Below are 21,564 nucleotides of genomic sequence, written 5' to 3' on the forward strand. Positions count from 1 at the left end.
AACTGTTTTGTTTGTCGATGTTCAGCGATATTCAGATTGCTCTTTTGAGTCGAAGAACAAGGTCGAAATTAATCTAGAGATGGGTTCTCTTGTAAATGTTGTCCTTTTTTGCCTCGGTTTTGGTGTCTATTATCGAATATCAGATGTTAAAGTATTATGCTAGAGGGTAAAAGTACCTTATGTGAGCGGTGAACAGTGGTGTAAGTACACAGATATAAAAGTAGCAGTACCACAGTGTAGAAACACAAGTTAAAGTCCTGCATTCAAAAGTACAGAGGCATAGGCGAAAAAGAAATACTTCAAGTGTCCAAAGTGAAAGTACTCAATTTGCAAAACAAATGTCAGAAAAAAATACATTATGTAAGTGGATTACAAGTTTTTAGGGTATTTAACAAATCCTTTGCAGTACTTTGGTGTATTTGCATCCTTGTATTTGCTTCTTTGGCAAAAGTGAGATGTAAAGTACACTAATATTTATCATTAATTATGAAGCTACAGCCAGTAGCAGGTTAGCTTAGCACAGCTTGGTTTTTAGAAGATAATCACACATGCACATGAGCAACATATTGGTTGAACAACCTGGCTGCCGCTGCCCTTCTCTCAGAAATGTAAAAGCTTGAAACGAAACGCAGAGCTTTTACCTCAAAGGGAGCATTAGCATAAAGCATACAGCAGTGGGGTTTCTTACGTGTTTTTAGAGCTGTATGCAAAGTTTCTCGATACGCCGAGCTCATTTTCTTTCACCCACTGCCGTGTGTGTAGGTGGTGAGCGAATCATCATTATGCTACAAAGACTTCCAGCCTGTGAGTTAAAGGTTGGGGCTATTCTGTGATCTAGTACACGGAGATCCTGCCGCCGTGCATTATAGCACAAGTCTCAGATGTGCTCCAGTTACTGCCGAAAAGTTTTGTTTTTGCATTCAGTTTTGATAAACAATTACAGAAAAAAAAGGGGGCAGCGAGGGCATTGTCACGGCAGAATTATGGTTTCATTTGGCACGGCTAGGCACGCCGGCGGGGGGGCAACCGGTTGCTCTGTACTTCTTCTCCCGAGTCAGATTGCAGAGTAGATTCTGTCCAGATTCGGGGGGCAGATATAGTGAGCAATGGCCAAAGTGTCAATTGCATTGCTGCCAGGCTCAATTTGAAAGGAAGTAAGCAGCAAATAGACCGTACCTAACTTGACCAACACCCTTTACAGACTCCAGAAGGCCACAGGCAATTTTTTTTTTCCTCTCAAGGGAGCCTTTGATTGAGCAGCTGGATGCAACAGGGCCGAGCTGAGACGTGGCGCTTCCACAAGGTTGTGGACGTGTGGTATAATTTTTTTAATTGGCGACTGACTCCAAGGTTCCTGCAGCTTTTTTTTTAAGACCACAAAAGAAGATTGGACACAGCTCTTCATCAGGGCTCCATGTGGCGGTTGTTGTTTTTTTGTTTTTTTTGCCTTTCCGTGCACAGCCGACATTTTGTTCGGCGGCGAGGAATCAAGAAGTTTGAGGAGCCAAACGGTTTGCACGTCGATACCCTTGCATAAAGTAAACCAAAGGCATATTTTCTATAATCATATCTCATTTTTTTCAGTACTTCTCAGTAGTTTGCACCAATGCTTTTCTTCTCCTTTCTATCTGCTGTACATACTGACCTTTTGCATGCTAACAAGCCTTCCATGTACATAGACTCCACAGACAAAACTAATTAAAAAGTCCACTCAAAAGACTTTTATTTTGAAAATGTTCAAACTAAGACTACTAAAGCTTCATACTGTCGCTTCCACTAACATTACCTGGCAAAAGCAGGCCAGATAAAATATAATTTCTTTCACTTCTTTACATCTTCTGTTGTCTTTCTGTGGTAATATTGGACTCAGATTTCCTGAACTTAAAAGGAAAACGTCTCCATTCTAATGTCAGATAATCACAGAGAAACAGCACCACCAGGTACACATTCAGTTGTAATAGCAGACAGTTGTCGCACCTTTGTTGTCACGCAGGGTGAAGTTGAGGTTGCCGGCGACGGGAGCGGCGAGGGCGAAGTAAAAGCGGTGGCCGCTCAGAGGTTCGTCCTTATCGACCGCGCTGATGGTCTGGATCACCTGAGGACGACAGGGGGGAAAACAACCAGACATGCCAGATCAGTCATCTTGTTGATCTTTATCTGATCTCACTGGCCGGTCGACTGAAGCCGGGCATCGTCTAACGCGAGAACGGTGCCGTCGGTTTTAAGGAAAGCGTCGCATACGCGTCACTTTTTCCCTCCGTCATGAATTTCTTTGTATCGAAAGTATAAATCTTTCCTTTAAAAAAAAAAAAAAGCCGAGCGACGGTGTGAGCGAACTGGAGGAAATCAACTTGATTGTGATTGATTGAAAGGATTTGTTTTATAATGTTTGGCTGTGATTTGGTGTCATTTATCTCTTCGAGTGCAGTGAGTGCTTATTTGGCAACGGCGTGGAAACCTCTTAGGGATGAAGTGTTTTCTTTTGGGAAATGATTTCTTCCAAAAGCAAATTATCGTCCGGCGTCTCTTCTCTTTTGTCCCCACACCTCGGACCATGACGTCCATTTAGAGAAACAACGGTCCAACCCAGAAAAAACACAATGGATGTATTATATTCGTGTTGCGTTACATTGTTCCTTTGGGCAATGACAAGAAAAATCGGATAATATTTCTTTGTTCACTAAATAGGTGAGATGCTCTTTCATGGCAAACAAGCATCTCCACCAAACCACAAGTGACGTCAGGTTACCGTGAAACCAACAATCTGCATTCATTTATCTTGATTTTAGTGACGAAAAAGACATTTTCATTGTGAAGAGCAATAACCAGAGCAAGGAATAACGCTTCTGACATGTGACATTAAGACAAAACATCTTTTAAAGACAAACAAATCTTATTTGGGACAATGTATGCATTTTCTTTTGTCAGTTTCTATGAAGTTTGTATACTTAAAAGTTGTTCTTATCCACTTTATTTTAGACAACCTATGCACAAGAGTTGCTTTGCCTTCTGTGATAAAAGTGACATTCATCAATTTCCATGATATTATTTGAAAATTGGCTTTTTAAATCCTGTATTTCATCAGATTTTTCTCTGCCGTGACATTATTATACACGTTTAGACCTTTTAGGTGAAACATTCCCTTTAAAAGTCTAAAAATATAGAAAGAAAGACACAATGAAATATCTAATTTATAATACTGACAACAGTTCATCATCACATTAAATGTATTAATGGCAATTTTCAGGATTTGTAAAGAAGTTTCAATGGACATTTCTACCCACCAGTTTTAGAAAAATGATTACAGTTATAGTCCTCTTATTAATAACCGGTGCTCCTCCCCTTGATTAGACGAGTAAAGCTGATGAATATGACACACACACTTCTCACTCTAGTCACACACACCTGCCTGGATCGACCACCATGCAGTAAATACATAACGCATGCATCTTGAGCAGAACAGTTAGACGTTCCCACTTTATTATTACAAGTATGAAAATGACTCTTGATAAGAACTGTTACAGCTCGAGGCGATGACGCGAGACAAGCGTTCATATCTCTGCCTTAAACAAGCCAACGCTATTTGTTGCGGCCCTCTCCAGGACTACAGAGTCTTCCTCCTTTTTTTTTATTATTATTATTGTGTAGCGGTGTTGACATGTATAAATAATGCAGGAAATCAAATGACCAAATAATCCAATTTATTTACACCCACCAGCATTCGCTGTAATCATGTTCTTATTCATACAAATGTGCAATCTGGAAAATCAAGTGCGCTCTTTTGAGCAAACAAAAAAAACATTAATTTCTTCTGTGCAACAGCACTTAGCTGCAGGAAGAAGGAGAAGGAAAAAAGAAGACAAATTTTACTGGTACATGCTGTACAGGAGGGGCATATCACACACAAACACGCCGTAAGGACGACAAATGATAGCCGGCGTGTCGGCCATCAAAGTGGGATTCACTGCAGCGGTGTCCTGATAAATTTAGATCAAGCCTCCTGAATCCTTTGTAGGAGATCGAGGAACTCAAACCCTGCGACAACTCACGCCTCGTGGACGCCATCCAAGAGACGCTCAGAAGCAATTCACACTAAATTATCACATCTCTTCCCCCCCCCCCCCCCCCTGAAACACCAAAAAAAAAAACACAGCTCTGCAGTCAAAAACATCAAGACAAAAACTCAAATTATAGAGAAAAAAATTTCACAAATAACGCGGGGCGAGGAGAGAAGAAGAAAATAAATAAAAAGCAAATGATCCATCAGGGCTGAGACGTGGATTATCAGTTGTCAGCTGTGATTAAATGCTGCTGGTTACAAGCTGTCAGGTATTTGGGGTTTGGTGTAGGTGGCGAACGACATCCTGCCAATTATTAAAACTGGCAAGCGGGGTGAAAATTCATGAATATTTAACTCTTGTTTCTTAACAAAATTTAAATAGTTGCTCTTTCATCATCCAAAGTCATCACAAAGTAGCTTTTTTTGTACATTTTTGCGCTTGTTTTCTGTTTGGCAAGGGGAATATATACATCTGTGAAGCAGCAATGCAAAAGAAGAGGGGTTATCTACTGCCGCTCTACAACAGCTCTGGATATCTGTACACAGGCAGAATGGATGTTGGTGTCAGCAGCACATCAGTGCCGCGACCACTGAGCACCTAAACATGCAGTGTGTGCACGCCCGGCTGCATATCATGAAAGCTGCCATTGATTCAGAGATCCTTAATAACTCACAAGCCTCTCACTCTGTTATGGAAATTTCCACATCTGATAGAAAAACCCTTCGCTTTGTGGCTCGTACACCGCCGATGAATCCCAGACACAATTTCGACTCTTTGATGTCCCCCTTTTTGAATATTGCAGATGGATTCGGAGCTTATCGCCAGTAAGGTTTCTATTTCCCCGTCTCTGCAGAGGGAAAAGACTGTAAATCATCCTTTAAATCAAACACTTTGTAATGTATAATGCCTTTCATTAGCGGGGCTCTGATGCAAGGCGTTCCTGAGAACCTTTGGTGGGGAATTCTCTAATGGGTTGAGTAGCAGACAGGAGGGGAGAGGCATGGATGTAGACATAAATTCTGGCTGGGAGACATTAACGGCAGCGGCAGACTGGTGCCTGTCGCAGAGGCTCGACGGAGGAGGCCCATGAATCACCGAATTACATTTTTTTTTCCTTATTGGAGCGTACACATCGGCTGCACATCGGATCAAAAAGGATATAAAACAAAAGGACAAAGGTGTCTCTGTTTGTCGCTTTGGAGGAAGAGGAAGAGGAGGAGGATGTGCAAACAATAGGGGCACACACACACATGCACACACACATTTTCATACACATGCATTGGGAGTGCAACGATTGCCATCTTGCACTCGCTGGCATTAGATTTTCTACTTTTATCTCAAATATGGGGACATCTGCTGCGCGTTGAAAACATGTGGACACTCAGACACACGGGGGGAAACAGACAAACAATGAACAATTAAAATAAAAAACAGACTCACAAAAATGTTTAACTTGCGACCTCTGGAAAGCCGATACTCGAGCGTTGAGGAGCATGTGGGTGTTTAACAAAATAAATATTATAATATATGCTGTATAAATTGATAGTTAACAGATTTTACTTTTGTATTATTTCATTTTTTACCAAGATACATACTGAGCAGGGGTTTTTTTGGCTGAAAAATTAACTTATGCGAATTCTTTGGTGGACTAAAACTATGTAATCGCCAACATACATACTGATGCTAACGCATATATATATATATATATATATATATATATATATATATATAAATATATATATATATATATATATATATATATATATATATATATATATATATATATATATATATGTATATATATGCAAGATAACCAACCACCAGGCCATTATTGATCCAGCTCAAATGTCAACCCTCATGACAGGTTGCATACAATCCCCCAAAGAGTCACACATGCCAGTGATTTTGTGTCTAAAGAGTAGCTTGCCAACAACAACACAACAAACAGGCTCTCTAACTGGAATGTGTTCATAGTATTGAGTTTTTAAAAGTGTCAAGTGTCACATTTGGTCGTTTATTTCTTCCTGATCAGACATTTTCTAGCCTGAAACAGTCAAATTAGTTCATTATTCCAGCATGAGATATTAAAATCAGGCTAAAAGATGATGCAATGAGTGAAGAAGAGCTGTGTCTGTGTATATATGACGGTTCAGGATTCATCCTGATCTCCACACCATTCCAACGACAGCGAGTCCCACAAATGAGCTTCAACCACCACGATCCAAAAACCCCCCTCACTTCTGCCTGTAATCCACCGCCAACCACCGAGTCCGTGTTTAGAGATTGAAGACTCGGGTCCAGTGATTTGGCCGCGCGCTCCTCCAGACGACGCGCCACCACCACCTGGACGATCGAGCTGAACCTTCGCAGACCGAACACCCGACAGCTTGCTCACAAACGTCCGACGAATCAAATCCCGCCAATTATAGCGCGCGTGTTAGCCGCGCCGCGGAGTTCAAGCGTTCGTGATTTAATCATCTCAAACAACCTGAAGTGTCTCTGCGAACTACTGCGACCGTAACTCATTGCACCTTTTGACACCGAGCGTCTGCCCGCGCGCGCGCGTGTGTGTGTGTGTGTGCGTGTGTGTGTGTGTCTACTCGAAACTTGGCCTCCGTAATGAGCAAAGAAAAGCCGGCTAATGTAGCTCGACGGAGAGGCTTTGGTGTGTGAAGAATCTGAGAGATAACGAGCTCAAATAATACTTTCCACTCTTTCTGACACCGGCAGAGTAAACACCGCCAGTGCATCTCTGAAAAATTCAACTTCTTTACTACTCTCAAAATATGCGGCGTGGTAATATTGTCTTAAGACAGTAATTATCAGGAAGTCAAACCGGATGAGTCATGCGTCAGAAATACAAGCCAGCCACTTAAAAAGTTGAACTAAGAGTATAAATAAGCATTGCATCAAATAGGTGGCAGTTGTTGCCATGGCGGCAGGCGGGGGGGGGGGGGGGGGGGGGGGGTTGACGAAGGAAGTGAGGAAGGGAAGGAAGGAAGGAAGGGAGGCAGGGAGGTGATCCTGCGTTTTTCACACTTTTCCTATGACATCGTCGACCCAAACATCACCCATGTGACACCCGTAACTTTGTGAAGCAACGGATCAACAGCACCCGCTCACACGTCCCACCCCGCTGTCGTCTCACACACACACACACACACACACACGCGCGCGCGCGCTCACACACATTCGTCGTGGCAGTCAATATTCAACAAATGTCATCTTTCAGCCTTTCTTCCTTCTTTAAAGCCGGCGCTCTCGCTTCACATTGATTGGCCGAATCATTTGCCTGATATTAGTCTGACTACATACATGTAATATCATTTATTTATGTATATAATTGTATGTTTGGTCGGCCTGATCCTGACAAGCTGAAGGCGTCGAGGCTAAAGTGATCTCCTGGTGAGATCTGAGATTGCGTTTCCTCCACGTTTCTGTCTTTTTATAGCACAGACAGCGCGCCGCCGCGCACTAATCTCTTCCACGTCCCTCTGCGCCTCGACATATCTGTTTTCATCTCCCACCTCGACGCAACACTCATAATACACCGATAATTTAAATGAAGACTGGAGGTGTGAAGATATTTATTGTGTTTGCGTGACTGATGTTGACAGCCGAGGCCGTAGTTTAGAGGTGTTGTAAGGAAAGTTTTTGATCGCGGGGAAGTGAGGGAGAGCACACTGTGAGTATGTTTGACTGAGTTTTCAAAGTACATCTCCATGTTGTTAACACAGGGCGACGACATGTATCCATAAAGTCATAAAGTCAGAGGAACGTAAGATTGATGTTGAAGGGGCTTAAGCAATATTTAAATACAAAGGGTCTTTGTGATTCTTCTTCGTCTTAGTTTAATTTGTGGAACTTTAGTTCCTTTAGGACACTTTGGCAACGCAAACAGAAGATATAATGTTTAATAGGAAACTTTTTATCTGTTGCGACGCTAAATTACCGATCAGAAGTATCCGTTTGCGGTGCAAGGATGTACAAGGATAACTATTCAATTCATTTTGTTTCGCCCCAAAAGCACAAAAAGACAAATGTATCCCAGTGGGCTTCACAATCTGAAGACATAGGACCTCACATCGGAAGAGGAAAACCCCCAAAAAACCTTTAACAGAGAGAAAAACTGCTTCATTTGTTAGAACACGTTTGGAAAAACAGTCACAAAGTATCTCTTCCTCACGTCTCTCTCTCTCTTTTTCTCTCTCTCAACCTGTTCTTCACTACCCAGCGTTCATGAACCTCAGGAGGATGCTGGGCCTCCTCGGGGGATGCTGCGGTAGTTCAGGGAGGGGCAGCGGAGCAGATTGGGGGGGTCGCAGCAGAATGCTAAGTCCACTCATGTATGTAATGGTTACACTGAAGTGATTGTACAGCGTGACCCCTCCCCTCCCTCCTTCTCTCCCTCTCTCCCTCCCTCCCTCCCTGCCCTGTCCACCCCATCATAATATCAATTAGTATTATGGCAGAAGACAGACGCACCGATGATCCGTAACAAGTGGCGTCTCCGGAGAGCGCCGGTGCCACGAGACGGCCTTAATTAGGCCCGAGCGGTGGCGGGTTATTCAATCCATGCGCTCGCTGTTAATCTGCGCTACGAGAGCCACGGAGTCCGACCCACCGGCCCCCAATCGGCAAATGTTATTATTTCATCTTTGTCGCAGCTGTGAGAAAAAGCCAAGGAGCCGTGACGAGCCAACCAACACTTTTCTCACAGGGGAAGCAACCGCGGTCGGCCGGACGTACAGTGCACAACAGGAGCTTTTTTTTTTTTTTAATGAATTAGGAATCAGGGAGATGGCAGAGCGCACATCTGACGGGCCACGAGCCCGACCAGTCAGTCTGCGAGCCGACAGCCGACAGCCGACAGCCGACGCCTCGTTGTAATTCACGCCGGGTTCCCGCATTGAAATGCCAACTGCTCTCCTTGCTTTTTTTTTTTTTTGTGTGCTCCGAATGTTTTTTTGGGGTGTAAATTTCATCATGAAATTTCCATTTCGCCTGCCTTTTATTATTCAGAAAGGAAAGGTGCAATCCCGCCGGTGCACTTCAGTGTTGCCTAAACACAAAGGAGCTGTATTTGAGTGGGGTCTAATGGAAATTGGATCAGGGAAAAATAAAAGTGAGTGTCTCAGTCGAGCGATGAGGGTGAAGGAGACGAGGCAGCGCGCTTCACAAGTGAAACCTTGATTTTCACTTTGTCTTCGCGCACGATTTTCAGATATTTCACGGGTGACACGTACAAAATATATTACACCTAAAACACATGGCTCATGTTAAGCCGGATATGTTTTTTTGGGCTTTATTGTGATTGCAGGAATAAATAAACACAATAAAGACACATGGTTTTGGGAAAATCACACATCAATGTCTAACATTTACACAAAATCTTCGAAACATTAAAAACATGAATGTCCCTTGTGTTTTTGTGCTTTTCGCATTGATCCTTCTTAAATGTAGTTCCCAATCTGTTTTACAATATGTTACAGATTTGCATGGTGTCACCACACCTGTTTTCAAACAGTCACATCAACAGCTTCACATGTTTATAATGTGTAAAAACACATTTTCAATGTAAATTATTCACATAAAGAAAAAGGTGATCTCATTAAAATTTCACTAGTGAAACTTGTGTGTCCCTCCACCTCGAGGTGAAATCAACGTGAGAGACAGACGGTGAGAAATTACGTTTTTGGTGTACTTGTTAGTACTTCCTCGGACTTATTTCTGATTAAATTTGTAGTTACTCACCAGACTGACCTCACTACCTAGCTTAACGCCTGCTGCAGCTAGCGCTGGCTGCAGCTAACGCCGGCTGCTGCTACGGCCCGCTGCAGCTAACGCCGGCTGCAGCTAACGCCGGCTGCTGCTAACGCCGGCTGCTGCTAACACCTGCTGCAGCTAATTCACTAAATCCGGTCAGATATTTCCTCTCTCTCTTCAGTCGAATGTGACGGAGATTAAAAACAAACAGACACACAACTAGCTGGTAGCTCCAGCAGCTCTGGTTCTGGCTGCTCAGACTCTGCGGCGAGCATTTGAATGCAGCACGTCTTCTCGGCCTCCCGCCACCAGCAGCAGTGCGGCTCCGAGCTCCGCCGAGGGGTTAGCTCGCGGCTCCGCCATCGCCGGCGTTGAGTGAGCAACATGTCGGCTTTCGGCTGAGTAATTACAGACGCGCTGTACCTTTTCCTAGCCGATGATGCACTCACGGGCCGCGGCTGTTGCCGTGTCCTCGGGGGCCTCTGGTTTGATTGTCGGGGAATTACTTTGTTTCGGCGTTGTCATCGGCTCTGCGCCATAATTTATCAGATGCTATGTGTGCAGAAATGTACAAATGATGTGTTGTGCTTGAAAGTCAGGGTGTGTTGATGAGTGATGGATGGTTCCTAGGGGAGCTCTAAATGTGATATTACTGAGCAACGACACTCATCTCAAGATAAGTGGCAGCATCATTAACCAAAAATAGACATTCGGCGGCGGTAGAAGCGCATTCTTCAATAACGATGGCGACTAATGTGGAGGCAATGTTTATTTCAGCAAATACTCTGTAGCCTCGGGATAGAATCTGATTAATTAAATATAGATTCAGCGATACCTCGAAAACACCTCAAGGTAGGTTGAATGGTGAGTCCTGAACTTCGTTTCAGTTTTCTTTTTTGGGGATTTTAAGTTGGAACAAAACAAATAAGAGACAAACGGAAAAGAAAAAAAAGCTGCGAGGCTCCACATGTTGTGGTCAAAAGCTGACGTGAAATATAGTCTCATTTTTTTTGCAAATTAAATTTGTTCACCCTGCCGTGAGCACGGTGACAAACAACTCTGAAATATATAAATGCAAATAGCATATTTAAAAGGGCCTAATAGCCATTTTGCAACACAATGCATCATTCTGATCAATTGTACTTATTCAGGTCCACACGCCTCCTTCACACTTCGCCTCTGATTGTATTTTCCAAATGCCAAGAGCAGACGGATCGCCGCCGCCGCCGTCGCAGACACACAAGTCATTCAGCAACAATGAAGCCAAATGCTAAACAAGGAGAGGGGGGAATGCGACGCATGGCCGCAGCTTCTTTTCCCTCCTTCTTTTCCTGGATGGCATCTTCGTCTTAAAGCCCTCAAATCTCTCTGGCTTCCCTTCTTTTGTGTGTGTGATTTTCGCGCCGCCTCCTCTGCCTTCGCTGCCCTCTGCGGCGATCGTTTAATTACACAAAAGCCTCCGAACAGGAAAGTCAAACCTCGGCAGCGCACCGATCCTTCCCCATCGCGGGGTATCACATTACGCCGGGATATTATTGTGGATTAGGACCACGGGCAGAGTCAAGCACCGTCATTAATTCGGTCGGCTCTGACAGTATGGAAAGGGAGTTACATCTCCAATGAATGATAACGCTTACAATACCTGCTATTAAATCTTAAGGATGTGTCTCATACTAATGATGCCATCTCCCTGGGATGACCTCGGGCTGTGAAGTGGACGTGAGCACAGTGGACTTGATTTTGAGGAACAAGAAAGAGTTTTTAATGGCTTTGAGCGTCAGCCGGCTGCCTGTGTGAGACAAACTTCAAGCGAGCATGGGCAGAGAACAAGGGGAAAGGGAAGCTGGACAGACTGCAGAGACATTTCAGGGGTCTTACCTGTCCCGGCATGGCGTTCTCACAGAGGATGGTTTCATAGTCTATGGCAAAGACCGGAGCATTATCGTTTATGTCCAGCACCGTGATGAGAGCGATGCCTTTTCCAATTTGGGCCGGGTCCTCTGAAGGAGAAGAAAAAAAAGAGAGAGAGAGAAGAGAAGACCGTCTCTGTTTGTGTTGGAGAAACTTTCTTTTAAACACTTTAATTCTGCCTTAACTTTGCCACTTTGGCCATTATATGGAATATTGATCTTTCTCATGTGTTTTAATTAATCACAAAAGGAGGAGGAGGAGGGAGGGGGAGGGAGAAAAGTGCTGCTGTAATGAAATATGCAGTGTACCACCAACAGCTGGCGTCTTTACCCACTCTGCTGCTGTGGATCAGCCAAAGTGATTACACTCGGTGCCGGCTTGTTGTCGGGGGGGGGCAGAGAGGACGAGCCATCTCGCTCTGTGGGCTTCACGCCTCTGTCTCCCTGACACACACTGATGGCTAAATGGCTGCGTCTGGGCGCAAGATGATGATTAAGCCTGGCGTCGCCCGCCACGCCGGGCCAGAGATGACGCGCTGACATTCGGGGGGGTGGTGGTGGTGGTGGAGGGTGGGGAGAGGGGTGGGGCGGCTGATTTGACGGTGATAAAAAGGACGCGCGGAGCCTCGGGGGCCGCGGGCTTCTTGTCACTGGCCGGAGCGGATGAAATGTGAGTGACTGCGGCTCAGAAATGCACAACATCCCCGAACCGAGGACTCCCCGCACTCTCGTCAGTACCAGAGAGAGACGCTATTTACTCTAAACACTGTGATCAGACATACGGGCCGGTGGATTATGCGGCCAGTCCGTAAAACTCAAAGATGTTTTTCAGCTGGAAGCGGCTCGCGGTGTCACTGTGAGTCAGAAAGCCGGTGCCTCATGCATGAGGGACTGTTGTGACATTACATATGGCTATTATTACATGCTGCCTCCTCTTTGTTGCTATACCAGGCAAGCGCTCACACTCGGGAATCAACTGTGTGTCTGTGTGCTGTTAGATGTAAATGAAAACAAAATCTTTGAAGCAAAGAGCGATGAATGAACATGTCCTTTTTCGTGCAGTGATGACGTGAACGCAGAGGATCTGTCAGGCTGGCGTTGGTTTTTAACTTATACTAATGTGACGCAGCTGTCGTGAGGGCTTCTGCGGATCGTGCGCTGTTGATTGTTGTCCATTGTGTTTGCGTGATGGAAGTGGAATGGTACGAAGGCTGAAGAGGGGGAGGAAAGAAGAAAAAAAAAGAGGCACTTGCGTCCTTCGAGCCATTGAGAGATAATCAAAAAGGCAGGCGGCACTTCTTCACATCACATTAACATAGTTCACCCGGCGGGTGAGATCGCCCACTCTTAGTCAGCATCTCGTCCCCACGGCTCATGGACACATGGAGGTCGACTGTCCTGTGTGTGAATTAACATTCCCCGACAGCCACACAACAACCCCGACAACTGCATTGCCCTCTGCACAGAAGGCCATAGGACATTATGAGGAGGATAACCGGACAGAGACGACAGTGTCACGATGACAAAGTATGTGAAACCTTAGATCCTAACAACGATCTGACCATTCGCTCGGCCCCGGTGGCCGAAATGGCACTCAAGTGTCTTTTGTCAAGTAGACTCAGACAAAACAGGCTTCTCGTTTCTAGCTAGCAATCATCCATTTTGCGGGTCGAACTGACAACTGTTGCTAGCAAATTAGCTGCTATAGCGAGCTAATTTAGCTAACGCGAGATCCATTAGCTGGTTGAGAACATTGTGGACATTTTGCTCTCCTGTTGAGTCTTGTAAAAAACTTTAAAACATGTCTGTACTTCATGGCTGCGTGCATTATATACAGAATTGAGCTAAAGTTGTAGGGGACATGTAAATAAACACACAGTGTTGAGCTTGTTAGTGCTAGTATTTGTACTTGTATCATCAGTTAGCTCATGCTATCCCTGATTTGCTGCCTAGCTTACTTACGTGTTTGTTTGTTTTTCAAATTAAAGGTTTGTAGGGCTTTTAAGATGAGGACAAATGAATGACCAATGCATTAGCGGAGGTTGTTGGAGCTTCTGACATTGCCCTGAACTTAATCAAGGCCTATTAAAATGCATTTAACACATACATTAATGTAGCAAAAGAAGCTAATACAATGCTTCAGCCTCTTGAAAGTAACACATGGTTACTACTGTTGGTAGTAAAGCCGTTTTCCAGATTTGATTAAAAAAAAGACAACACCCCCTCTAAACTCTTAAAATGGCGAGTTTCACTCTAACTACACACCCACAGGGGCTTTAGCGGTGAACGGTCAACTCTGGCTTGATACGCCGAACTTGAGAGTGTGTTGTTGTAAGTAAACTCACGGCTCTCGATGGCGAAGATGGTGAGGTTATGGATCAAGTTGGCCTCTCGGTCCAGAGGCTTGGCTGTGCTGATGACCCCACTTAGAGCGTCCACGTTAAAGAAGCGCTCCAAGTCTGTGTTCCTGTCGATGGAGTACCTGCACAAAAATACACAACCAGACACACAGCAGACATACCTTTAAAAAAAAAAAAAAGCTTTTGGATAGAGGTATTTATCTGACATTTAAGTCGTACAATTATGTATTTCTTCCTTCAAACTGTACAGAAATGAAGAAAAGAAAGCTTTAGTACCATCAATGCATCGTGTTCACATTTCATGTAACATGTACAATGTTTTGTACATACAGTACTCATGATTAGCACAGTTCAAGTTCAGAAGTGGAGCAGAAACTTGGACAGTTGTAGCACAAAGGAAACAAAACCCTGTTATGTGTTGATCACATTGAGGTCTCTCTGCTTGGCCCTCAGCACACAACAGCCTTTCAACGCACCGCAACTCGTATTTCTAGAGAAAATTACAACTTCAATTAGCCTACAACCAAAGGGTATTATTGCAATGTAATTTGACTCTCGTGGCCGCATTAGTTCCACAATAATTTTAATTTCAACAGATGTAGTGAAATACATTACAGACGCTGATAACAGTCATAGGAGCAAAAAAGAGGCAATTTACAGCTACAATGGTGCAGTAATTTGATTTTCTGATTAAGATTACTAACAATCCTAACAGACCGAGCATGAATACCACACAATATTCATTCAATTAATGCAAAATAGAAAGGGGAACTCGAGAGTGACAACGCACAGATTGGCAATACGAGTGCTTGTTTTGAGTCACAAATGCCACGACACAAGTGCTGAGCCTTGACCCTCCTGAAGGAATGCCCTTCTCTTGTTAAAGATGGCATTTCGCTTTTGCAAATGCTGCACTCCTCGGCCTCGCCACCATCTGGCATTGTCTTTGTGACGGCCACATGGGGAGGGGACTTCGGAGGGTCTATGAATTCTGCGTTTGCAGATTGTGTGGAGTAGTTGAATAAGAATACCAGCATTAATTTTCCTCACTTGATTGGGGCGCTCATTTGGGATTCTCAGAGCACATTTGTTCTTTAACAAACAGCTGTGGGAAATTAGTTTGCACACTTTTTTTTTTCCTTTCTGAAAAGTGGCTTACGACTGACGACGTGACATGTTTTCAACATGGAGTTGTTACCTGATGGCGTTGTTGGAGGTGTCCGGGTCGTGAGCGGACACTCTCCCGATTGACGTGCCCACTCTGGCGTCCTCCGAGACGACCATCTTGCCGAGCGGCGTGGAAAAGACCGGCGGCTCGTTCACGTCCTCCACCGTCACCCTCACCGACGTGGTGTCGCTGAACGGGCCCACGCTCAAGAAGTTGGAGTCGATATTCCTGTTGGTGGCCTCGATCCTCAGAGAGAAGCTGCTCTTTGTCTCAAAGTCTAGAGGCTGGAGGACACAGATTACACAACATTTTGTATAAAAGAGGTGGCAAAACATGTTCAGTTGCTCTTTCTTTGAAATGTACTTGAAGACTACACGGCTATGGCGACTCCACATGTATTGCCAAGGGTAAAAGAACAGTTTATATATGTATATGTCTGTGAATCATTCATACAATGCTGAGATATTGATCCCAATTAGGATGTGGATGGAAAGTCAAACTTAAAGTCATTTGCTGATGGATTGTAGTCGCTTTATGCTGTGAAGCAATACCATTGATTTTCAGAAAGGCACACAACATAGTGGTAAAAAGCACAGAGAAATAAATGCTTTTGAGATATTTTTGTCATTTTTGTCTGGCTTATCGAACTACCCCCCCCCCCCCCTCCTTTGCAACGGATAATGCGCCGCAGAGGACCGTTCATTTGACACTTTCATTATCGCCGCCTCTCTCTGCAATGTCGTAATGGCTGCGAGTTTTGTTGCAAAACAAACAAAGAACCGAAATCGGCCCATCTGACACCAATTGCGGGCGTCCAACAATGGTCTCTCTCTCTCTTTCTCTCTTTCTCCTTCTCTCTCTCTCTCCCTCTCTCTCTCTCTCTCCCCCAACAAAAGCGCTGCAGCGATGAACTGTCACATCCACGTGGCCCGAGGAGCCCCGATCCAAGTCCTCTGAAAAACCCATGAAATGTAAAGCGTGAGCCATGAGCACCGCGGCGTCAGAAAGTGAGGCAAGAGCGCGCAACACATTCCCCCCCCCCCCCCTCGCGTAAATGAATAAGCGCCGCTTGTTACACATTTAACTTGAGATGTTATATTTTATTTATATATAGGCGGATATCAATTATATTATTCATAGCATGTTGGTTGAAATGGTGCGAGGAGTGTTTTTAAGGTGTTTTTTTTTTTTAGTCTCCGTACAGTCTGGAGCTGCTGTAGTACACATTCGAGCGACCCGTGGGATGTAAACTTCGATCCGCGGTGCTGAAGATAGTCGATGCTGATTTATCATTAAGGATTATCACTTAATCTAAAGGTGCAGGAGACATCTTGAAACAAGGTGAGGCGAGGAGGATTGGAAACCAGAGAGAGGCAGTTGTCCTTTTCCTCCTTTTTCCTCTAGTAAATAAGCATTTTAGAAGCTTTCATTATCGTTTTATTCTGTGTATTATAACCAAGGAAAACATGAATTACAGTGCGGGGAACTACAATCCTCCTACAATGCTGGTGCTGGTGCACTATCCAACACACCACAGACCCAAATAGGAAAACGTACAAAGCCGGGGTTACTCGTATATATATTTATTTCTCATGGTGCCAAATCCCATGAAAAGACCAAACTCAACAAAGCTGCAGTCTCTTAATACTTTCTGACTCCCCCACCCTGTCTGTGCACTCAGCCCCGTCCCCATTCATTCCTCCTAAATACTTCAAACATTTAGTCACAAATATGTCGTTTTTTCTTTTTGGAAAATGTAAAAAAGGGGCCGAGTAAGTTCCCGAAACAGACGACGCTGCACTCTAGTTCATATGAATGTGACTCAAACCGGAGTAAATAGTATGTGTGTGTGTGTGTGTGTGTGTGTGTTGGGGGCTATTATCAGCTGTAGATTAATACACATTTGGTGCTCCAGTAAATATTTACAGCTGCAGGATGTTGTGTGTGTGGGATTGACTGAAAAAATAAGTTACAGTCTCCAGGTTGATGGTAATGAAGGGAGCGCATCGCCCAGCGCGACACTGCGGCTCGTTGATGTGTTTTTGATCTACGGCACGGAGGATTCAGGCGGCACAGGAAATATACCTGCTGATAGGATCAATTTATTGTTGGTTTAGAAGTTCTCACGCGCTTTCATGTTTCACATTCAGCTTTTTAGGACTCATTCACGTCTTGTGAGCGAGCGAAAACATTACAATGCAGTGACTAACATGGGGAAAACACACAGTTGGAGGGAAACATGTCACATTATGTCTACTTATCCTGCGAGTAGGAAGAGACTACTGTGTGTGGAATAGTCCATCAATGGTCTCGGCAATATTCAATTTCCACGTGAGTGTTTCGAGCGGGAAAACGTCGGCGTCTGACTTTCAGGAGGGGGAAAGCGTCGGGCCGTTAATGTGCAGAGTCACGGTGCGCGGCTTGAAAAGCAGAGGCTGTCTTTTGCGTTTTTCATCCCTCCGCGTGCAGCGTACCTTCAGGAGGACGACGACCCCGTCTTGCGTGTCCTCGTCCGTCGTTATGTTGAACATGCCGGGCCCGTCGCCGTCCATGATCCTGTAGTCCATCTCTGCGTTGGAGCCGATATCCGCGTCGGCCGCTTTGATTTTGGCCACCACGGATTGCACCGGCAGGGACTCCTCCACCGTGTACTGATAGTTTTCTGGAAGAGGAAGGACAGGAGCGGTCGCCGGTAATGGATGTGCTTATTTCACCACCAACTCACCTTCAAGCAGCCCGGCTTTATTCTTCTTTTTTCAAACATTTTTCACACCCACTTCAGCTTTGATTCGGCCGTGTGGCTCCTCAATAAATTCACGTTGCATAACACAATTGTGACACATGGAATAAAGCGCTTTGCTGCAACTTCATAGGCAGTGGACGATGCAATGTGTACGCTGGATATACAATTATAAGAAAGCAAAAAAACTATTTCAGTCGTCACATTTCTGCAGGTTTTAGAGAGAATATTTAGCCGCCTGGATGTAATGAGTTATCCTTTGGACCAAAAAAGACAAAGTAAGAGAAGAAAAAAACAACCAAGACTAATGCTGAGATCCTTTTGCTATCTTTCATAGGATGAAATGTCCACTTGAAGATTCTATTACTCCAAAACTCTCCGTTGTGTCCCCTTGGCTTTTGTCTGACCCCTCGGATTTAAAGTACTCTTATGAGAATAAAGAAGGGAATCATATTCATAATCATAATCTCCTCCAATCACCATGGCAGAGCTCATTACCAGACCTTTCTGTGTTCCTCACAGTGTCTCCCCTCAGCCGCCGTCTAAATGCTAATCTGCCTGACATTGTTTGCCGCCATGTAATCTTTATAATGGCTTTTTAATTTGCCGTGGAATAGCGGCTCTTTAAAAGACCGAAGAATTGCTTTCCTCTCTCTGATTTGCCCCCGTGCACCTACCTCTTCCCCTCCTCCACCCTCCTCCACCCTCCTCCACCCTCCCTGTCGGCTCATGAAAAGCTAACCTTGGCTTTCTCTTCTCTCGTTTTCTTCTAAGGACCAGCTAAAGGTTCGCGCTCTCCATCAGCTCTGATGCTCCTTGATGCTCTATTGATTCTGACCCGTGACCCTGCGAGGGCAACAACAGGTGCAACAAAAAAAAACCAAAACTCATCCAATGTCCCTTTCTTCCTATCATGGCAGCACTGGGTTAAAAAGCCGTTGATGACTTGTTGTGGAGGACTTGGACCACTCCCCCCCGCCCCTCCCCCCTCTGCCTGCACCCCAGGGGGCCTGCAAATTGACTCACAGCTTCACAGCAGTCCAGTGGGGGGACTGCACCAGCCAGCCAGTGGTTGGGGGGGGGGGGGGGGGGCTATCAGCGGTAAACCGATTGCCGGCGCTTTCGGATTATCATGAGAAGCGCTGCGTGCCTTTGAATCTTAAAGCACGGGGCCTGGAAACCATTTGCAGCTCGTGAAATAGGCTGACAACAACAACAACAACAACAAAAAAGAGAAAAAAGGAAAACGGAGCCCGATTGATCCCCGGTATCGAACGCCGAGGCCCCCCCCCCCCATCCTCTGGCTCTGATGAAGAGCAAAGCAATGGAGGTGCACACCTTGCAGGAAGGCTGCTTTTTTTATTTAGTTGTAAAAGACCAACTGTTTGTTGGGAATATACATTCAGGGAGGTTGCAGCAATAAAGAGGAAACTGTGTCTGGACTTTAGACGGCGCATGAGATGAGGTTTAATGAGTGTATTTGGCTTTTGAGACGTCTGAGTAATTTCTGTCCAACGTTATTCGACGACACAGGAAAAGTGTTGTTGCAGAGTAATAGAGCCCACTTAATTTTTTCCCCAATGATTTCCTTTCAAGGGTGGAATAACCGCCCAGGCGTTTTCCTCCCAACATCCATTCCATACAGTACAAAGTATCTGCACCCATTTGGTTTATTCAAGTGGTTTTTTTTTTCCGGCGATAATACATCTTTAAAAGCTGGAACTAAGAAAACATGCAAATGAACCCGACGTGGCTTTACTGCTGATTGTTGAGTAGCTGTTGACAACGCGGCGGTGTGCCACGCATGTCAAGCTTAATTGACCCCGTCGGGACAATCAGGAGCCGGGAGTCTTACTGTGAGTGAACCGAGGCGGGTTGTCGTTGACGTCGGTGAGCGTGACGGTGACGGAGGTGGTGCCGGAGAGGCCGCCCATCTGGCCCACCATGTCTTTGGCCTGGATGACGAGCACATACTGGTCCCTCGTCTCCCGGTCCATGTTGGGCAGAGCTGTTCTGATGACACCTGATGGGAGAGGCAGGGCGTCAGACATACTGTCCCTTCAGATGAGCGCAGCCGTTCTCAAACTTCTTCTGTCACGCTCCACTTTGGAGGAAGCGAAATGTTCGGGCCCCACCGTCCCAACGACGTGGGAACAAAATGGTCCAACTTTTTAAGACTCCTCCAGCCGTGCTTTATTTATTAATAGATTAAATAAACACCCATTATCAGACAAGAAATGATAAAAGAAAAGAAATGATTAAAAAAAAAAAAAAGGTCAAGTGATGTTTCCGACAAGATCTCTGGAACCACAATGTTGATTAACTTCATTTAAATTACTAAACTACAGTAAAGACTTGTGGGAAGAGATGTATCCGAACAGAAAAAAAAAAATACCGTTAAGTTTACATGAATTAATGTTAATTACAGCTAATTACATAAACCCCTTAACCTCAAAAACCTTGTCGTCACTTTTTCGCGCAAACGTACCCTTTCACCTTTCTGTTCATAAATACACTTCACAAAGTTGGATTTCAATAATAAACCTCTATATAACTCTCCGAGCCCGTACGGATCTAATAAGGTATGGTAGAAGCTTAGTGGATGTATATTAGTACATGAAAAATCCAAGTGAAGCCGGCTCAAACAGAAAGAATGACAATTTTCTCCAGATACCACGTGAATAGCAGGATATTTCCACACATTTTAAATAGACTCAGTGAGTAATAAGCATCATTAAAAGCTACCATGTCTGGAGGTTGGCAAGTATGCTGATCAAGCGTGTGTATTCATCATTGATCATGATTATTGACCTGGCTTTTCATCTGTAAGTGCTTTATAATTGTGCTAAAACCTTGAGCGGTGATGACCCCGACACCCGCTGGGGGTCATTTCATAGAAGACCTTCTCATAAAGGGAGCCGTGAAACACACGTATGTTCTCTCAGGAGTTTTAATGGTATTAGCAATAGCTCATTATCTTTAAATTACACTCATTATTTAAGTGATTTCAGTCAGTGGTGAAATCTAAAGAATCAATTGTGTTTTCTAATTAGTTGAGCTCTACAATCATCCCACAATGAGAATCACTAATAATAATAATAATGATAATAGTTACGTTTCTTTTCCATTCATCCGTATGTTGCGAGTTCTTTTTCTTTTAAGAGGATTGAAAGCTTTAAATGCCTCCATTCACCAAAAGTATTGGTTTTAATTACGACAAGCATACAAAGCGACATCTCCCAGCGAGCTGACGGACCACTCCAGCACTCAAAGTACAAAAGTACACATGTTCACATCAGCCAGCAGGTAGTGATTACATGACGTGAGGTTAATGGCTGGATGTCCAGCCTGTTTACACAACAGCAGTGCGCTCTGACTCTCCCCGTGCCGTCGCATTTGCCGTCACTCCGAACGGTTTAGCGGCGTTGACGCGTGATGAGTTTAATGTTAAGACGCTGCCAGAAAAGTGAGCACATCCGAGAGGACATCTCTCCCCGCCGCCAGGGGAGGCATTATCTGTCTTTCCTCCTGTCACGATTGATCCGCCGTCAGAAAAGGG

The 21,564-nt window shown here is 44.6% G+C and overlaps 1 protein-coding gene across 1 annotated transcript in view; it reads right to left on the reverse strand.

The window, feature by feature from the left end:
• The window catches only part of LOC137788708 (cadherin-7-like), an 89,427-nt gene that overhangs the window by 9,466 nt on the left and 58,397 nt on the right, over positions 1-21,564 (reverse strand). The window contains exons 5-10 of the mRNA XM_068581734.1: positions 19,861-20,028; positions 17,740-17,927; positions 15,296-15,549; positions 14,083-14,219; positions 11,706-11,827; positions 1,978-2,095 (exon numbers count right to left, since the gene is read on the reverse strand). Coding sequence (XP_068437835.1) covers positions 1,978-2,095; positions 11,706-11,827; positions 14,083-14,219; positions 15,296-15,549; positions 17,740-17,927; positions 19,861-20,028 — 987 coding nt within the window. The remainder of the gene's footprint in view (positions 1-1,977; positions 2,096-11,705; positions 11,828-14,082; positions 14,220-15,295; positions 15,550-17,739; positions 17,928-19,860; positions 20,029-21,564) is intronic.

This window comes from Clinocottus analis, unplaced genomic scaffold (assembly GCF_023055335.1).
Source record: "Clinocottus analis isolate CAN_PGR_092001 unplaced genomic scaffold, fCliAna1.0.p SCAF_18, whole genome shotgun sequence".
Lineage (NCBI taxonomy): Eukaryota > Metazoa > Chordata > Actinopteri > Perciformes > Cottidae > Clinocottus > Clinocottus analis.